Source organism: Calonectris borealis, chromosome 1 (genome assembly GCF_964195595.1).
Source record: "Calonectris borealis chromosome 1, bCalBor7.hap1.2, whole genome shotgun sequence".
NCBI classification, from domain to species: Eukaryota; Metazoa; Chordata; class Aves; order Procellariiformes; family Procellariidae; genus Calonectris; species Calonectris borealis.
Window position 1 is genome coordinate 122,657,713 of NC_134312.1, and position 15,551 is coordinate 122,673,263.

At 40.9% G+C, this 15,551-nt stretch overlaps 1 protein-coding gene across 2 annotated transcripts in view; it reads left to right on the forward strand.

The window, feature by feature from the left end:
- Positions 1–15,200, forward strand: part of AGPAT3 (1-acylglycerol-3-phosphate O-acyltransferase 3) — a 95,597-nt gene extending 80,397 nt beyond the window's left edge. For both annotated transcript variants that reach the window (XM_075173616.1, XM_075173627.1), the window contains 7 exons: positions 3,014–3,183; positions 3,378–3,539; positions 6,224–6,377; positions 6,830–6,932; positions 10,090–10,165; positions 12,386–12,584; positions 13,255–15,200. In XM_075173616.1, coding sequence (XP_075029717.1) covers positions 3,014–3,183; positions 3,378–3,539; positions 6,224–6,377; positions 6,830–6,932; positions 10,090–10,165; positions 12,386–12,584; positions 13,255–13,343 — 953 coding nt within the window. In that variant the 3' untranslated portion in view covers positions 13,344–15,200. The remainder of the gene's footprint in view (positions 1–3,013; positions 3,184–3,377; positions 3,540–6,223; positions 6,378–6,829; positions 6,933–10,089; positions 10,166–12,385; positions 12,585–13,254) is intronic.
- Positions 15,201–15,551: the final 351 nt, after the last annotated feature.

Consider the following 15,551-nt stretch of genomic DNA (forward strand, 5'->3'; position numbering starts at 1 on the left):
TATAAATTAAATGATTGAGAAATTAAACTATGAAAATTAACATAAATGTTATATGGGATTGCAGAGTGCTGATGGTCTGTAATGGAAGAGCTGACAGAATATGCACTTCAATTGTGATTTATGATGAATTAAGTAAGCCGTGTAAACGCAGCAGTTCAAATGTTGCCATTCACAATGAAATATACTTCATTATGTGGAAGCCTTTTGGCAATCAACCTGTAGGTTGGTGTTCTGTTCTGGATGCTACGTTTTGCTTGCTTACTCCAAGCTGTTTAGTTTTAGGCTGAGGGTGTTCATGCAAGAGCTGTCTATAACAGAAGTTGCTCTGCCCATCTGGCAGAGGATTGGTGTGCAGGGGTGGATACACAGGTGATCGCCTATCTGGTTATGTCCTATAGCCCGCTGAAAATCAGGCTGTATTCTTACTGTATCTCTTCTCAAATACATAAAGCACAGCTTCAGAAAGGGAAGGAGATAGACTCTATGCAGTGTTTGTGGCAGATGTTTGGGGAAGAAAGTCTGTTGGGCTCTGGCCTCAACATAAACGCTTTGCAGTGCACGTGATTCATGACGGATAGTCTGTACTTCAAGCTCTCCTACATCAGCTCCTTTCAGATGACTCACGCCTTTGGAGAGCGCAGCACTTTTGGTTTAGTCTGGTTGCAAAAATAATCTCTGAAATGTTAGTACCTTAAACTGAGAGGTGCGCTGTGTCTCTTGTTTGCTTTGTTTCTGGGTGGCTTGCAAGGCCATAAACCCGCCCGCTTTGGCACGCGGGAACCCCAGCTGCAGGGGGGGGTTTGTGGTAGTGAGGTGTTGCTTGTCCTCTATAGGAAGTATCCCAAGCAGCGCAAGTGTTACCGTCCCTTCGTTCAGAAGGATGGGCTTGCTGTAGCATTGGCAGGATCAGTGCCACGCAAAATAGCTGTAACCCACACACCAAAAAAAAAGGAAATGAGCCCACTCCCAGTTATAATTACATCATGTATCAGTACACTTGTAAAGGACAATCTGTTTCCTCGTGTTAATTCTCCAGCTCATCAACCCTCCTCTCTCAGTATGAACTCTGGCAAATCTCTCGGCAAAGCTTCCTCCACTGTTTTAGAGTGAATGGTACAAGAAATGCTCTGCAGAAAATCATCCACACCTGCCTCTGCAGAATTTTTTTCCGATTTTGAAGAAGAAACACCCATTTTATTTTATTTTTGATAAGAAAATGCAGCAACTGTAGCAGGTACTGGAGATGTTCCTCCTTAGTACATAGATAGCAGTGGAAAGGGAATATCACTCAGAGTACCACACTGTGTTTGGTACCACTGCTCCATTCTCCTGGCCACCTGCTTGGAAGAGCACAGCTCTCAACTGAGGACACTCTTGCTGTCCTCTTTCCCCTTTTGCTGAGCCAGGATAACCAGAGCAAGAAAGGTAAGTGATCACATCATTTGCAAAGGAGGCAAAGCTGGAAAGCAATGACAGAAACCTCTAGTTGGTATAAACTATTATTCTGTCTTTCCTTTGCTGTATTTCCAGTTTACCAGGGTTACGTTCTCTTGATCAGCAAGTTGCATAACTTTGTCATGCCTCCAAATGAGTGAGTCTTGGAAATGGTACAGGAGAATAACCTGGCGGATAGGTGGTCACATGGGGAATATAAGTGAAAAAACTAATGCCAGAGAAGCTATGTATCTTCAGCAGACCAGGATTGGTTTTCCCTATCATTCATCCAAATACTGTGTTCGCCTTCTCTCTGATGCGTTCCAAAATTGGACCCACTGTTATTTAGCAGTATGGATAAATTACCCTGTCGTGATCCCACTGATCAGAAGCCCTTGTGCAGGAAGGCACTGCTCCGTTTTGCAAAACCAGGGCCTCTTGATGGAAAGCTGAAATACTGCATGGCAGAACCTGATGTAGAGAACCAAGGGGGCACCTTCCAGTTTTGACCCTGCCAGTTTGTCGTAGTAATGTGGGAAGCGTTGGACTTCTTAACAGCCATATTTGTGCAACCAAATTTTGATTGTATCCATATCTCACTGAAATGACTACAGTTTGCATGGAAGCAAATCTTCCTACTGGGAGAACGAACTATTCTCATACTTTTTTTAGTTGTCCCATGACACAAGCAATGCCTTCCATCTGCCTGGTTGTACTGAAATGAGAGAAATAGGCTAACCATAGCAACTACATTCAGTGCATGCTGAACTTATGTGGAAGAGTTTTTTAAGATGAAAAAAGGGGAGGTGGAAAATAAGAAGTGTGGGTAAGGAAGAAAATTATGAAGGAAATTAATGAAGGGTGGAGTAAGAGAGATGCTGGGATATTGAAAAGCTGGAGAAGACAGAGGAGAAAGGGCTCATTCTTTCTTCTGCAGTAAAGGAAAGACATAATTTACCATTCCTGGCTTTGCCCAGCTATTTTGATAAATTAGCTTGATTCTCTGGTGCTTCTGACTCTGTGTTGATGACCATAATACAGAACGATTAGAGTCCTGTGTTCTAATATTAAAATCTATTGCAGAAGATCTATGGCACTGTATCCCTTTAAAACCCTTTATTGGTCTGTGTACCTCCATAAAGCTTGTTTCATGTTGAGTAAAAGCATTAGGCTGCATCTATGCATTATTTGTAGTCCACCTGGGAGAAACTGTACTCATTTAGTGGAGCAATCAACAGCTCAGCTGCCTGTTTTCAGGCACAAAGTTTTGAGTTTTTTCCAGTGATCATGAAGTTTCATATTCATCATATAATGCCCAAACTTGTCACTGTTAAAAACTTGTTAAATTATCCATAAAGCATATATCTAGTGCCCTAAATACTGCTTAAGGATGGCAATGTTATTTGGTCTCTACACATCTAAGCTCTCATTTCATCTCTACTGGGTTGGATTGAAAAGGTGACAGTGTTTTTGGGAGTCAGAAGAGACTAGGCACTGAATGGGGCTGAAGATGAAATGCTAAACGCTTTCTATAAGCGGCACCCCTAACTCCTCTCTCCATCTTCGTCACGTTTGTCAGAGTTGGTAATGCTGCTGGAATGGTGGTCAGGCACAGAGTGCACCTTGTTCTCAGACGAGGCCACAGTGAGCACCTTTGGGAAAGAACACGTCATCATCATCTTGAATCACAACTTTGAAATCGACTTCTTGTGCGGCTGGACTATGACAGAGCGCTTCGGAGTGCTAGGGGTACGTGGAGCCATGAGCTTTCCCTTTATCTGGAAGACTATAGGTCTATTTAAAACCCATGCACATATAGTTTCTTTGCATTTCCAGATATAACTCCATCAACTCTTCATCATCTTAAGTTTAATGTCTTTGTTTGATCTTTGTACAAATCAGCAAATGACACTTTTGGATCGTTATTTTTGTTTTTCTCCAAGAGTTCCAAAGTTCTTGCTAAAAGAGAGCTACTATATGTGCCCCTAATTGGCTGGACGTGGTACTTCCTTGAGATTGTTTTCTGCAAAAGGAAATGGGAAGAAGACAGAGATACGGTTATTGAAGGATTAAAACGTTTGGCTGATTATCCTGAATATATGTGGGTAAGTGTCGAGTTCCTCCTCTAGTATCGACTGCTAGAAGTGAAATGGTGACGGAGATACTTATGTGGTACTATAGCCTTATATATCAGGAGAAGGTCTGCTTACTACTTCCTTCAAGTGTTGTTGAGGAAAACCTGTGCTCTGTTTCAGGAGGTCTTTTGGGATATGCTGGTAGAGTGTTGCTCTGTTTGCCTGTTGGTAAGGGAATTCATTTGGGAAACAGTTCAGAAGCTTGCATAGATGATTAGAAACTTGACGAGAATTTATAAATCAGGCTTGTGTAATACTTGTTAATTTTGTCTGAGCTTATTTTTACCTTTTTTGAAAAAAAAAAAAAACCAGCCCATATTTGACTACTAAATCTATGTAACCTTAAGCTACATTTTCTGAGGTAGGCTAAAAAGACACCTAAACAAAAAAGTTTTTTCTGGAGAATTGAGTGAATTGGGGGCGGGGGGGGATGCATAGACCATGGATTTTGGTAGGAAGTTCTTGTTGGTATGTTCATTGATCTGTGAAATGACAGGTTTCCCAGAAAGTCCCTATGAGAACATATGGCAAGCTTACATCTGCTTTTGCAGTTCTGCTTTTCCTTTTTATTTTGACACATTATTTGAAGTCAACAGTGAAACATCTATGTTTCATCATGTGCAATGTTGTTAGATTTTACTGCAGCAACACAGTGGTATAATAAACCTATTACCTTCTTTTAGGTTTGAATGCAAATGTTTTGATAAATTTACTGGTTTGCTTTTATAGCAGCACATGTAATATACAGTTATTTGGCTCATAAAACATTTTAAGAGGCTTTTTGTGCATTTTAAGTGATTTTTTCCAATATTGTCCAGTACAGCTGGTTAAAATGAATAGGTGAAATAGTAGGCCTTAACTAGTACATTGTGAATGCGTCATTTGTGATTTTCTATCATTACAAAGATATAAAAAATAAGAATATGGAGAATGTGTTTTAAACTACTTAATTGCTTGAATATATGGATATGAACTACATTTAATATATCCTCCTGATTTAGTGTTGAAAAAAAAAAAAAGAAAAAAGAAAAAACCCTACCAATTAAAAAAATCTCAAGACTGTACTTTAGTTGCAAATCTATACATTTTAATGATTCTACGATTGAGAACCAAGGACTAGTCTCTAGGGAAAACAACTAGGAAATATAAATGCAAAATGTAGTTAGCATTGATTATTTAAATCAAGACTTCCTGCTTGGTAATTTAAATGATGATTAAAATTGACTTGAGTAAATCAATTTCCTAATTTTTGTGCATTCTAAATGCCACAACTAGGGCTGTCTGCGCAACCTTCCTTCGTGAGGTCTTTCTCATACGTTGCACTGCAGCGCAGTCTGTACCTTGCTCGCGTACTTGGGCCAGAAGGATCCCTGCGCCGCTGAGTAGAAGAGGGTGAGAATTTGGTAGAGGAAAGCGCTTGCATTGCAGACTGGGGTTGAGATTGCGGTGTTACACTCTGTACCTTGTGCTGTCCTCACCACTTGGTGGTGGTGATGGTTGGTCAGATTTTCATAATGAACGTGCCCGCAAGGGCCAAATGAAGATTGCAGGACCAGCTCCCGTTCTCTCACTGCACCCTGGCAGGTCTAACTCTCATGTCTATGGCTTTGCAGTTCTAACATTCATTTAACTTTCCTTTTGTGGTGTACACTGTGTGGATACACTACAGTGAAAAAGTCAAGCAACCACAGTACTGACCAATAGCAGATGTATAGTGATGCATTTGACAAGTCTGTCTTTTGAATTGCAACATTACAGCGTTGCACGATACTGCTGTGAGAGAGTAGTAGCAGCCTGCCCTTGTCCCCCTCCATTGTTTGCCAGGGATGCAGAGGTTTGTGCGTTCAAATGCAGCAATGTTTTCTATTGCTGGCACAATAGAAATGATGTCCACCTTTCAAACAGGCCAGGGATAAACGGAAATTCACCATAGGGCCCTCAGAAGGGCTTTTTTTGTCTGCTTTTGGCTTTGCATTGCTTCTGTTCTCTCTCTCTCTCAACTGTAGCAGAGGCAATATAGAGGCTGGAGAAGGACAGATCGGTGTTTTGTGCTGCTTGAAGTCAGTACGGGAGGATTTAAGTCTTTAATAATTGCTTAGGATACCACAGTCAGATTGGTGCCTTACAAGATGAACAAGGTAAAGGTTTTAGGGAAAGGCACTGTTTTTCATGAACACAACTGATACGATTAAAAAAAAAAATCAGAAAAGCTTTCAGACAAACAAGCCTGTCTTCAGGTGAGTAATTCTGGTTGTACAGCACAAATTATAAATTAGGTCGCTAGTGATTAATATGTTTTCTTCTAAAGTGGTCATGTACTGATATTTGGATTGCTTTTTCTGATTTGTAGATTAGTCCATCACCAGCCAGCCAAAGCCTTCAGGGATTTTTCTATTTTTTAAGTAAATGTTTCAGGTATAACCATTTAGACTTTTTGTCGCCTTAAATTTGGTACCAGTGTTGTTAAAATTAAATACAATTGTAAATGAGTTGTGAGGTGGTGCTTATGCCTAATACTTGATGATCAAATGAGACAATTGAAGTGTGTGTGCATGCATGGATGTATGTTTATCTTACACAAATTTTCAGTATTGTGCTTGGTTTCTTTTGATCTCAAGATGTCCTTGTTTTTGCCTTTTGTCTTGTTGTATTAGTTTCTCCTGTACTGTGAAGGAACTCGTTTTACAGAGACCAAGCATCGTATCAGTATGGAAGTAGCTGAATCCAAGGGGTTACCTAAACTGAAATACCACCTGTTGCCCAGAACCAAAGGTTTCACCACTGCTGTCCAGTGTCTCAGGGGAACAGGTACCAGCAAGCTGCTACTTGTTCTTCGCATTAATTGTAAGGTGTTGTTTAGTATACTCTGTGTAGCAGAGTGTAGTATACTCGTGTTCATTACGTCCGTTGCAATTAGTCAGTGGGCAGTAATAGGCATTCAGCATGTCAGCCGTTAATTTCTGCCACATAACTCTCAGATACCAGTCTTAAAAAAATAATAAACCTTTCATGCATGTCATTGTTGCTTAGTTCATCAAGTTGTCTTGTGTTTTGGTAACATACACGCTACCTAGATGGGAATGTCAGGTGGCTGATACAGATAAATACAACATGTAAACACAAAGTAGCGAAGGACTCTGCTACCTGACATCATTAATGCAAGGCTGGCACAAGGCCCTGTTGCTGTCTAATGCAAGGATGCCAGCAACGTGGTTGCTAGAATTGCTGATATAACAGCCATATTTTCTTTTTTGTAACAGTTTCAGCAGTGTATGATGTAACACTAAATTTCAGAGGAAACAAGAACCCGTCTTTATTAGGAATTCTTTATGGAAAGAAATATGAAGCAGATATGTGTGTAAGGTGAGCATATAATGATGGAGGTGAGCCCTAAGATGCACGCTTTGGCATGTTGAAGTGTATTCAGATTTTTTACAGGGTAATGTCCTTTGCTGTAGTCCCCTTTTCCTTCAAGCTTTTCTGCAGGCTACAAAGACCTCCCCATTTCCCCCCTGCTTTAGTTCGCTTTCATGTGTGAGATCCCATGATATCACCCAGCAAGTCAGAGAGCACTGGGCAGACTTTTTAAGCCCGGGTATGACCACATTGTCATTACGGGTTTCCCCAAGTTTTGTGCAGTGAGGGGAGTAGTCCTTATTTTCCCTTTCTCTGCTGGGAACAGAAAACCAACTGTTCTGCCCCCTTCCCAGTCCTCTGTGAGCACATGCGTAGTATAAATAGCCTGTCCAACATTAGTAGTCTCTTGTAGTAAATGGTGTAAAGCTCCTTACTGTGCCAGTTTCTCTCCTTCTCTCACATGGTTTGATTAGCAGATTAGAAGTTAAATAACGCTGAAATTCAGACATCGTATGAATGAGGTGGTACATTCCTCACGTTCCTCATTACTCTTTTGCCTGAAAGAGTAACTGCTAACACCTAACTCCATGCAGCACGTACACACGTGCATGCACACACATACATGCTTTCTCTTTCTTGCTTTCTCCTTGTTGCCTTCTGCTTTAAAGGCTTCCTTGTGATCATAAAAACTACCAACCCTTTCTTGTTGAATTTCTTCTTTTCCCTTTTATGTTTGGACCTGACAAATGACCTGGTTGTTCTTTCCACAGTTCTTTTGACAGTTCACTTCTGCTTCTCTGGGGACTTCACCCACACTTTGGAAAACATTGCTACATTCTGGTGATGAGGTTGATGTTTGATTTTTAAAGGAAAGAAAAAAAAAAAAAAAAGCCTTGCTACTTCCCACTACACCTTTCCCCTCTGGCCTTGAGTCTGCGTTGCAGATGCATGGCACTGGCTGTATACATTGTCCTTCTAATGAAAGCAGGTGTGTCTTGCCAGAGCCTCCAACGGTGAAAGACTTTGCAGGGAATCACACCGATTATCCATTGTGTCAAGGTATAGCAGCAAGAGTTTTGTGGAAGAAATGCTATCCCAGGGGAGGCAGAGTGCTGCAGCCCTAATGGGGAAGGAAAGGACATGTGTTCCGGTTCTGTTCTCAGATACTGCAATTTCCACATTCTAGTCTTTCAGTTGGAAAGAAGTCTGTGGAGGTGATGGGGAGAGAGATGGGGTCACTTATTTGCAAGGGGTTTCATTTTGACTATTTACACTTGCCAGACATATTCCTGATGAGGAAAGTGAGCAGACAAGTTACCAGCTAGCAAAACAGCTGGTCAGGCTATAATGCCACCTGTAATTCCATACTGATGGCAGATGCATGTAGCATGTCTAGCTAGATCTCAGGTACACATGCATGGATGTACATCTGTATAATTATACATTGAAGAGCGGCTGCAGTCCGTTAAATATCCTATGGCTTGCTAATGGAGATGCAAGTGGGTTCTATTTATTGGTGAGGTACTGGGAGAAGAGAAGAGAAATGTAGTTTTCAATAGTAGTTAGAAGAGGTTTGGGTTCATAAAATTCTGTTGAGGATGATGTTGCCAGGTAAAATTACTAATTGTACCCTATTAAAGAAACTAATTACTATGTTCAGATAATTTTGATTTAAAATATGTTTGTGGACTGAATCAACTTTCTCAAGATGCTTTTCTACGTTTGAAGCTTTTGCTCTGTTTTGGAGAGGAAGCTATGAGAATAAGGAAACTATTTTTACAGTCTTCTTGCTGAAAATTGAACGTGTCCTTAATGTGCCAGCAGACTTAGCTTAGATCAGAGAAAGGAAGCACGTAAGCTCTTGTTCTTCGTATATGCATATGCAATTACCTGTGCAGAGGTAAGAAGCTTAGCTCTCTGCAGAGGATCCAGTCTTTCTCCGGACTGGGTCCAGAGAAAATAATCAGCTAAATTACCAAATGTTATTGCTGTGAGTACCCTCTAGTGGTGATAGCAGTAGAGCGACAATTTTACCAGAGAGCTGTCAGCAAATGACTTTTTACTGAGCTTTTATTGAGCATTGTTTATATTAATTGAGCAGGTCCTCCTGTTAGAGCTAATGAAAGTGAATCTGTAAAATCTGGTGTTCAATTCGTTTACGGGATGCAGAAATTGTTAGAAATGTATTAGAATATCTTCCCTCTGCTGCTGCAGATTCGAAGGCTTTAGTTTGTACTGCGGACATATATTCCCCGGTTGAACAGCAGCAAATAAGTTGTATCTGGGATCGCTGTGTCTAGAGCCCTCCCAGAGGTCACCCTTCTGTTCTTACTGCCCTGCTGAAAGAGGGCCCTGATATAGTCCAAGTGTTGCCAAAATGTGTTCGAGCTGAGAGTAAGGTGTACCTGCCCTCTACAAACCGAGCAGCTTCTTTCTGAATTGATTCAGGACTGAGAAGGGAGACGACACATTTGTGAGCATGTTAGTGGCCTATCTCAGAAAATAAAAGAATGCAGGAGAACGGTTGGCTCTTCACCACGAGAAAGAGGCTCTTAAAAGGTGCCTGTTCTCGGTGAGGTCAGGTCAGTACCTGGAACTGGGCATAATTTTCGTATGCACCCAGAACTGCAAGCCTCAATCTGTAGGGCTGGAGAGGCAAGGAGAGAGAAGTGCAATTGCTGTAGAAGAAGATGTTTTCCTTAGAGTTGGCACAAAGTGAATTTTTAACCACCCCTCCCATTCCTTCCAAAATGCGCTTTTCACTAACAAAATGCAATGAACAATTATCCTGGGGTTTGCCACTTGCTTGTCTTTTCCCAGCCCGGGGTGCCTCAGTCTGAGCTTACTGGGTATCAGCTGGTGGTGGTGCCAGTGAAGGAAGAACAGTGTTTGAATGGGAAATGCTTGTTTTACTAATGTGCTCTGAAATTGATAGGAGCTTGTACAGTTTCTTTTGTCTTAGGAATCTGAGTTTTAGGCAGAGAATCAGGTGTTATTTAAGTCCCATTTCTTCTCTGCATTTAAGACCTCTGCCATCAGTGACAGTATTACCTGTAGCTTACGCCCTTCATTGAATGGAAGATCTCTTCTAGTAGAGGTCTAAAGTCTAAAGGATTTTCCCTTAATTTTTTTTTTCCCTTTTTTAATCTCTCTACTAAACTAGGAGATTTCCTCTGGAAGATATCCCACAAGATGAAAAGGAAGCTGCGAACTGGCTTCATAAGCTTTATCAGGAAAAGGTAAACAGCTTTGCTTTCTTTTCTCTCTTTTGGAACTTTCACAGGGGTAGTATGTTAAGGCACTGAGTAATGCACAGTCTTTCACTGGATGGAGAGAAGAGATGGAAATACTATGTATAATTTGGCAGCCATCCCTCAAACTGCTGGAAGGAGCAGTACAGAAGAGCCCCTTGGCTGCAGAGGGCTGACTAGTGAGTAGGTCTCAAATTGCCGGGAAGCACAATGGGATTCAGAGCTATGCCTGAGTTGTGGAAGACTAATAGCAATCCATTGTCTTTTTATATTCTTCAGCTCTTGTGTCTCGTGTCATACATTTCTAAAAGCTCTATTTTCCCTGTGGGTGTTTTTAGGCACTCAAGAAGAGTAATAACTGTATGTCAGGGACAGCCGGTCCTGGCTCTTAGCTGCAATTGTCCTTTGCTTTCATGTTTCTTCCACTGTCACTTTCCTTCTGCCTCCTGGTAATACCTCTGCAGTGGTGTGTGACATGGTACAGACAGTCCCTGGGATCTGCTGCCAGGGACTGGTGTAGCGCATGGCCAGCATGCCTTCAAACGGCTCAAAGCTTTTCCTCTTGTCTTTTCTTTTTTACCTTAGATGGTTAATTTCTTGACCACAGATTTAACAGTTCTATGGGGAGGAGGAGAGAACTGTAATTAACATTGCCCAGCCCTAATTGGTGGATTGCTGAACTTGAAATGTGTATCTCGATTTTTGTGTTGCTTATCTTTGTGGGAAAGCAGAGGAGTACAGAAACTTTAACTATTTTGGGCTTTCTTCTGGGATGGTGACCTGTGCTGCAGTATTTCCAAGCTTACGCTTAGTCTGTAGGTAGGCAGTGGATTGTTTGTAAGGGTCTGGTCTCTGAGTTTCATTTTGTTCATTTTAAGCTAATTTGTTTGAATACCTAAGCTCTAATTCAATTAAGGGGAGAGAAGTTATCTTACAAAGAGCAGTAGCTATAATCATCTTCTCCCCCCACCTCCCATTAGCAGGTGTATCAAACTAGCTTGTGGTTCAGTTAGTGTAATAGAGGATTAGATAGCTTAAAAAAAAAAAAATTTGGGATCCTTGAATCCCGCCTGTTGTTATCAGGGACATGCCATCATGTAATTCCCTTGTGAAAAGGCTCTTAGATGCAAGAATTCCTTCTGACATTGCCTGGCTGGAGGAGTAGACATTAAGGTGTATGTTACAGGGGTGGTCTTTCTCTGCTTGGTTCCTGCTTTGTTAAACAGTAAACATAGAGCTAAGCAGATGCAGCACAAAGCATTCACTGTGGTTGGCGCCATTCCTTGGGCAGAATGCTCTGCTTTGCTTGCAGATGGAGGGTTTGGTGTTCCTTGCTGGTGTTCGCTGTACCTCCGTTCAACTTTGGTGTGAGGTGTTGCCGGGGAGGTATTACTTATACATGTGGGAATTTTATATATTGATCTTATGGTGGTAGCCATATGTTGTAACTGGAATCCTTGAAGTGCTCTTCCCACACAAAGGGTATGCCCTCAAAAGCCTGTGTTACTGGCAAGGAAAGCCTTGAGCTTCTCAGCCCATTATAAAGGAAGCTAAAAGAAAAACAGCTTAAGTGGGAAAGATAAGAAATAGCCAAACTTGAGCCATCCTTGGTAATGGCTTGGAAACCTTACAGAACATTCTTACAAACTGAGGGAAGACTCTGGGCATGCTGCTCCTTTGAGCATGATTTGTTTCATGATTGCATCTCCCCGCAGGCTCAGCTCAGGATGCAACTGCTCTGTTGAAGTCTTGGGGTTGTGGCTAGCACAGTGCTGTCTTTACTGGTTAGCTTTTGCTTTGCCTCCTCTTTGTCTGTATATACAGCATTTTTCTGCTGTGCTTTGTTTTTTGGAAGTAAAAATGGGAAGAAAAAGCATCCAGCAAAGAGGTGTCTGAATTGGCCTCTGGCCTGCTGCTGCCCTAAATTCCTAAGCAATTAAGAGAAGAGATGAAGGTATTTGGTAGTGGAGAGGCTGATATAGTTCCAGTTTCTCATGGTGGTCAAGATTGTCTTCAAAGCGCTAATACGGTAGCCTAGGCGGTCAACAGAAATGCCCAAATAAATGACAGCAGATGGAAATGGATGCTGTGTACTCTTGATGGGTGTTTACCACAGACACTGTCCTTGACGTCCTGGAATTGACTAGTCTTGGGTTGCTTGGTGCAAACATTATGAACATGTTTTCTTCTATGTTCTCTTTCTCCCAGGATGCTTTGCAAGAGATGTATAATCAGGAAGGCATATTTCCTGGCCAGCAGTTTAAACCTCCTAGGAGACCATGGACTCTCCTAAACTTTCTTTTTTGGGCCACAGTTCTCCTCTCTCCTCTCTTCACGTTTGGCTTTGGAGTTTTTGCAAGTGGATCACCTCTCCTTATCCTTGCATTCCTGGGACTTGTTGGTGCAGGTAATAAAAGCAGAGAAGATGCTAAGCCCAGAGTGACATGTAACAGGATCCATTACCTCCAATAAGTTCTGTGTATTAATTAATATGAATGGGGGGGCTTGCAGAAGAGTACTTGGAGCTCACTCTGTAGTCTTTATGTTGTATAGCATTTTTATTATTTCAAAAGCTTTAATCCAGGCAAGCTTGCCTTCATATCTTAGGCAATCTCTATAGCAATCAATAGCAAGTGAGTCTTGTAGCCGGTTATTATGGTGCCTGAAGGACAAAATACTCTTACTGCACACCTTGCCTGTGAATTAAAAAAAAAAAAACACCACACAAACAAAACCAAACACACACCCCGCCTCCCCAAACAAAAAACCTTAACAAAAAAAAACCCAAAACCAAATTGGGGGCGGGAGGGAGGATATGCTTCAGTGTTCATACTACCTATCCTGTTAATCAACATAGAAGCATTAATTATATTTTAAATCTGGATTGTCCTCCTCTTTTAGTGACATCTGACCTGTGATCCGTGTGCAGCCTCATACAGCGCACTGTTGGTCTGTAGTCACTGCTCTCTTCAGGATTGGGTTAACTCATGTTGCTTCTGCTTATGTGTTTACATGTAATTTCTTACATCCTTGAACTGGTTCTAATATGCCTCCCATTTCTCTGTTATATTTTAAAGCTTCCTTTGGAGTTCGTAGACTGATAGGAGTAACTGAAATAGAAAAAGGCTCCAGCTATGGGAACCAAGAATTCAAGAAAAAGGAATAACTGACAGCTGCAGTTCAGCACATATAACCAGACTATGGTATCCGATTAACTTCAGTTAAAAAACAACAACAAACACTTAGAAACTATCTTTTTCTTAATAACTGATGACTAATATTAATGAATAAAATTTGAGCCAGAAGAAGTTGGAGGCATCAACTGAAGAGAATGCATCAACTTTCTGCCTGTTTAAGGATTACTGTAGTCAAACTATGGGAGAAAATCTGGGGTGGGGTGGAAGAAGAACTAATTTTTCTTGCTTTGTTGGGGAACTTGAGGGTGGGGGGAGAAAAGAGGGCATTGGCCATGGCCACATGCATCTTCAGATGACTGAATACACTGGTTTCTGTCAAGAGCACTACACTCACTTTTACAACAGGAGCCATTGAATGTTTCCTCTTGCTAAAGCCAACATAATGTTTGTTGATTTCCAACTTTTTTTATTAATGAGCCAGGAAAAAACAACCCTTCTTAAATTAATTGACAGATACTCATTGGGTTAGAGTCATTTTGGAAAGGCTGTGTTGTCATGGCTACAGATGAAATCCTATTTGTATGTTACACTGATACTTTTTATTTTCAGGCAACGTCTTAAAACTTCTGTAATGCGAGAGAACGGATAGTGGAGTTTGGAAGCAGCGTGTTATTGATCAGCACGTACCATAGAACAGATCCACTAGTATTAAAACAGTATAAAATTCTCATCGTATCTCCTGCTAACTGCTCAAGGCTGTTTAATTTCAAAATATTACTTCAGTCTTGAGTGTTGTTTGCCCTGTTTCACATTATACATTTATGTAATCTTGAATCTGTTTGGGCTTGTTTTGTTTTCTGAATTAATGGTGACCGTGGGATTTGGAGTTGTGCAAAGACAGCAATTTATTCAATTGTCCTGACATTTTCTCCTTTTATTTCTGTTCGCATCTCTCATCACCAAAGTCCAGTTCAGCCAACCTCTCTCAGTAAACTGGGAGGCAGCAGCAGAAATCAGCACAATAGTTTTCAAAATGTCTTCTTTTACAAAAATTTGAAAAGGAGAGGTCTGTAGCAATCAGATTTTGAATACTGGCATCTCTTGAACTTTTAATGAGAGTTTCGATATTGATTCACATGGGGCCAGGATCTTACCGTGTGAGCTGTAATGATAGGGTGTGCTGCACTTTCTACTTGGTCATGCTTTAGATGTTAATGTGAAGTGTATTGCAAGGTGAGCTGTGCTGTTAAGCATTAGAAAGAGTATGGGGTCTCTTCAGGGATTTTAAATATCTTTAGTTTTGCTTGTTGACCTTTGATTTTTTTTCACTGAAAATTAGAGATCAGAATCATGGCTGTACCTGTCTCTTTTTTTTTTTTCCTTTCTTTTTTGCAAACGCACATTCTGAGATTTTTGTAGATTGCTGCTGTATGCATAGCTGAGGAATTACTTGCAAACAGATGGGAACTACCTGTATGTTTGAGTCTGAAGGCCACAATCTGCATTTGGCTATGCTCAGAAGTTGGTAAAATGGGTTGCAGATCTACAGCTGAGGGCAGAAGCTGACCCTCAGGGTCTGTATTTTTAACCCAGCTGCCACTAGAATATTTATCTCACTTTTGTAAAGAGCAGATCTTATCAAAGCACTGGTTGTTATTTTCATCTTTGCTCTAGTAACCAAGATAAGAGTAATAATTTACCTTCTTTTCGTATTTACTCTAACTGTTGGAATGTAACCTCTTCTCCCACAGGTTTTTCTGTTTTCAAACACTGGAAGAGCAATTTTGTAACTTAGAAAAATATTTTACTTGGGGTCATTAATCACTGTTCTGTCATGCACTTGATTTTTATTTGTGGTCTTTTCAACAAGAGGATTTCAAGGATGACCTATGTTGTCTGTCTCCTGTTAGACTCATCCTCACTGCGTCATTGTACCCATAGCCCCAGCATTAGTATGTCATCTTTGTCCCCTCAATAAATCTTCCCTAAGATAGGGGATGCAAAACTGTTGTTAATGTTAGTGGAATTTGGAATATGCTTTGGGAATTGAGGAGAACAGAGCCTAGCCATGACTCTCTCTTCCTTGCTGGATGTTTTTCTACTCTGTCTTTAAATATGGTTAGACTTCCAAATGCTGATAAATACAACTCTCTGACTTTTCCCTGTTTTTTAATTGGAGGACTAAAAGCAGTGGGCTTTTCTTTATTCTTTTTCTTTTTTCTTAAGTAATTCAGTAA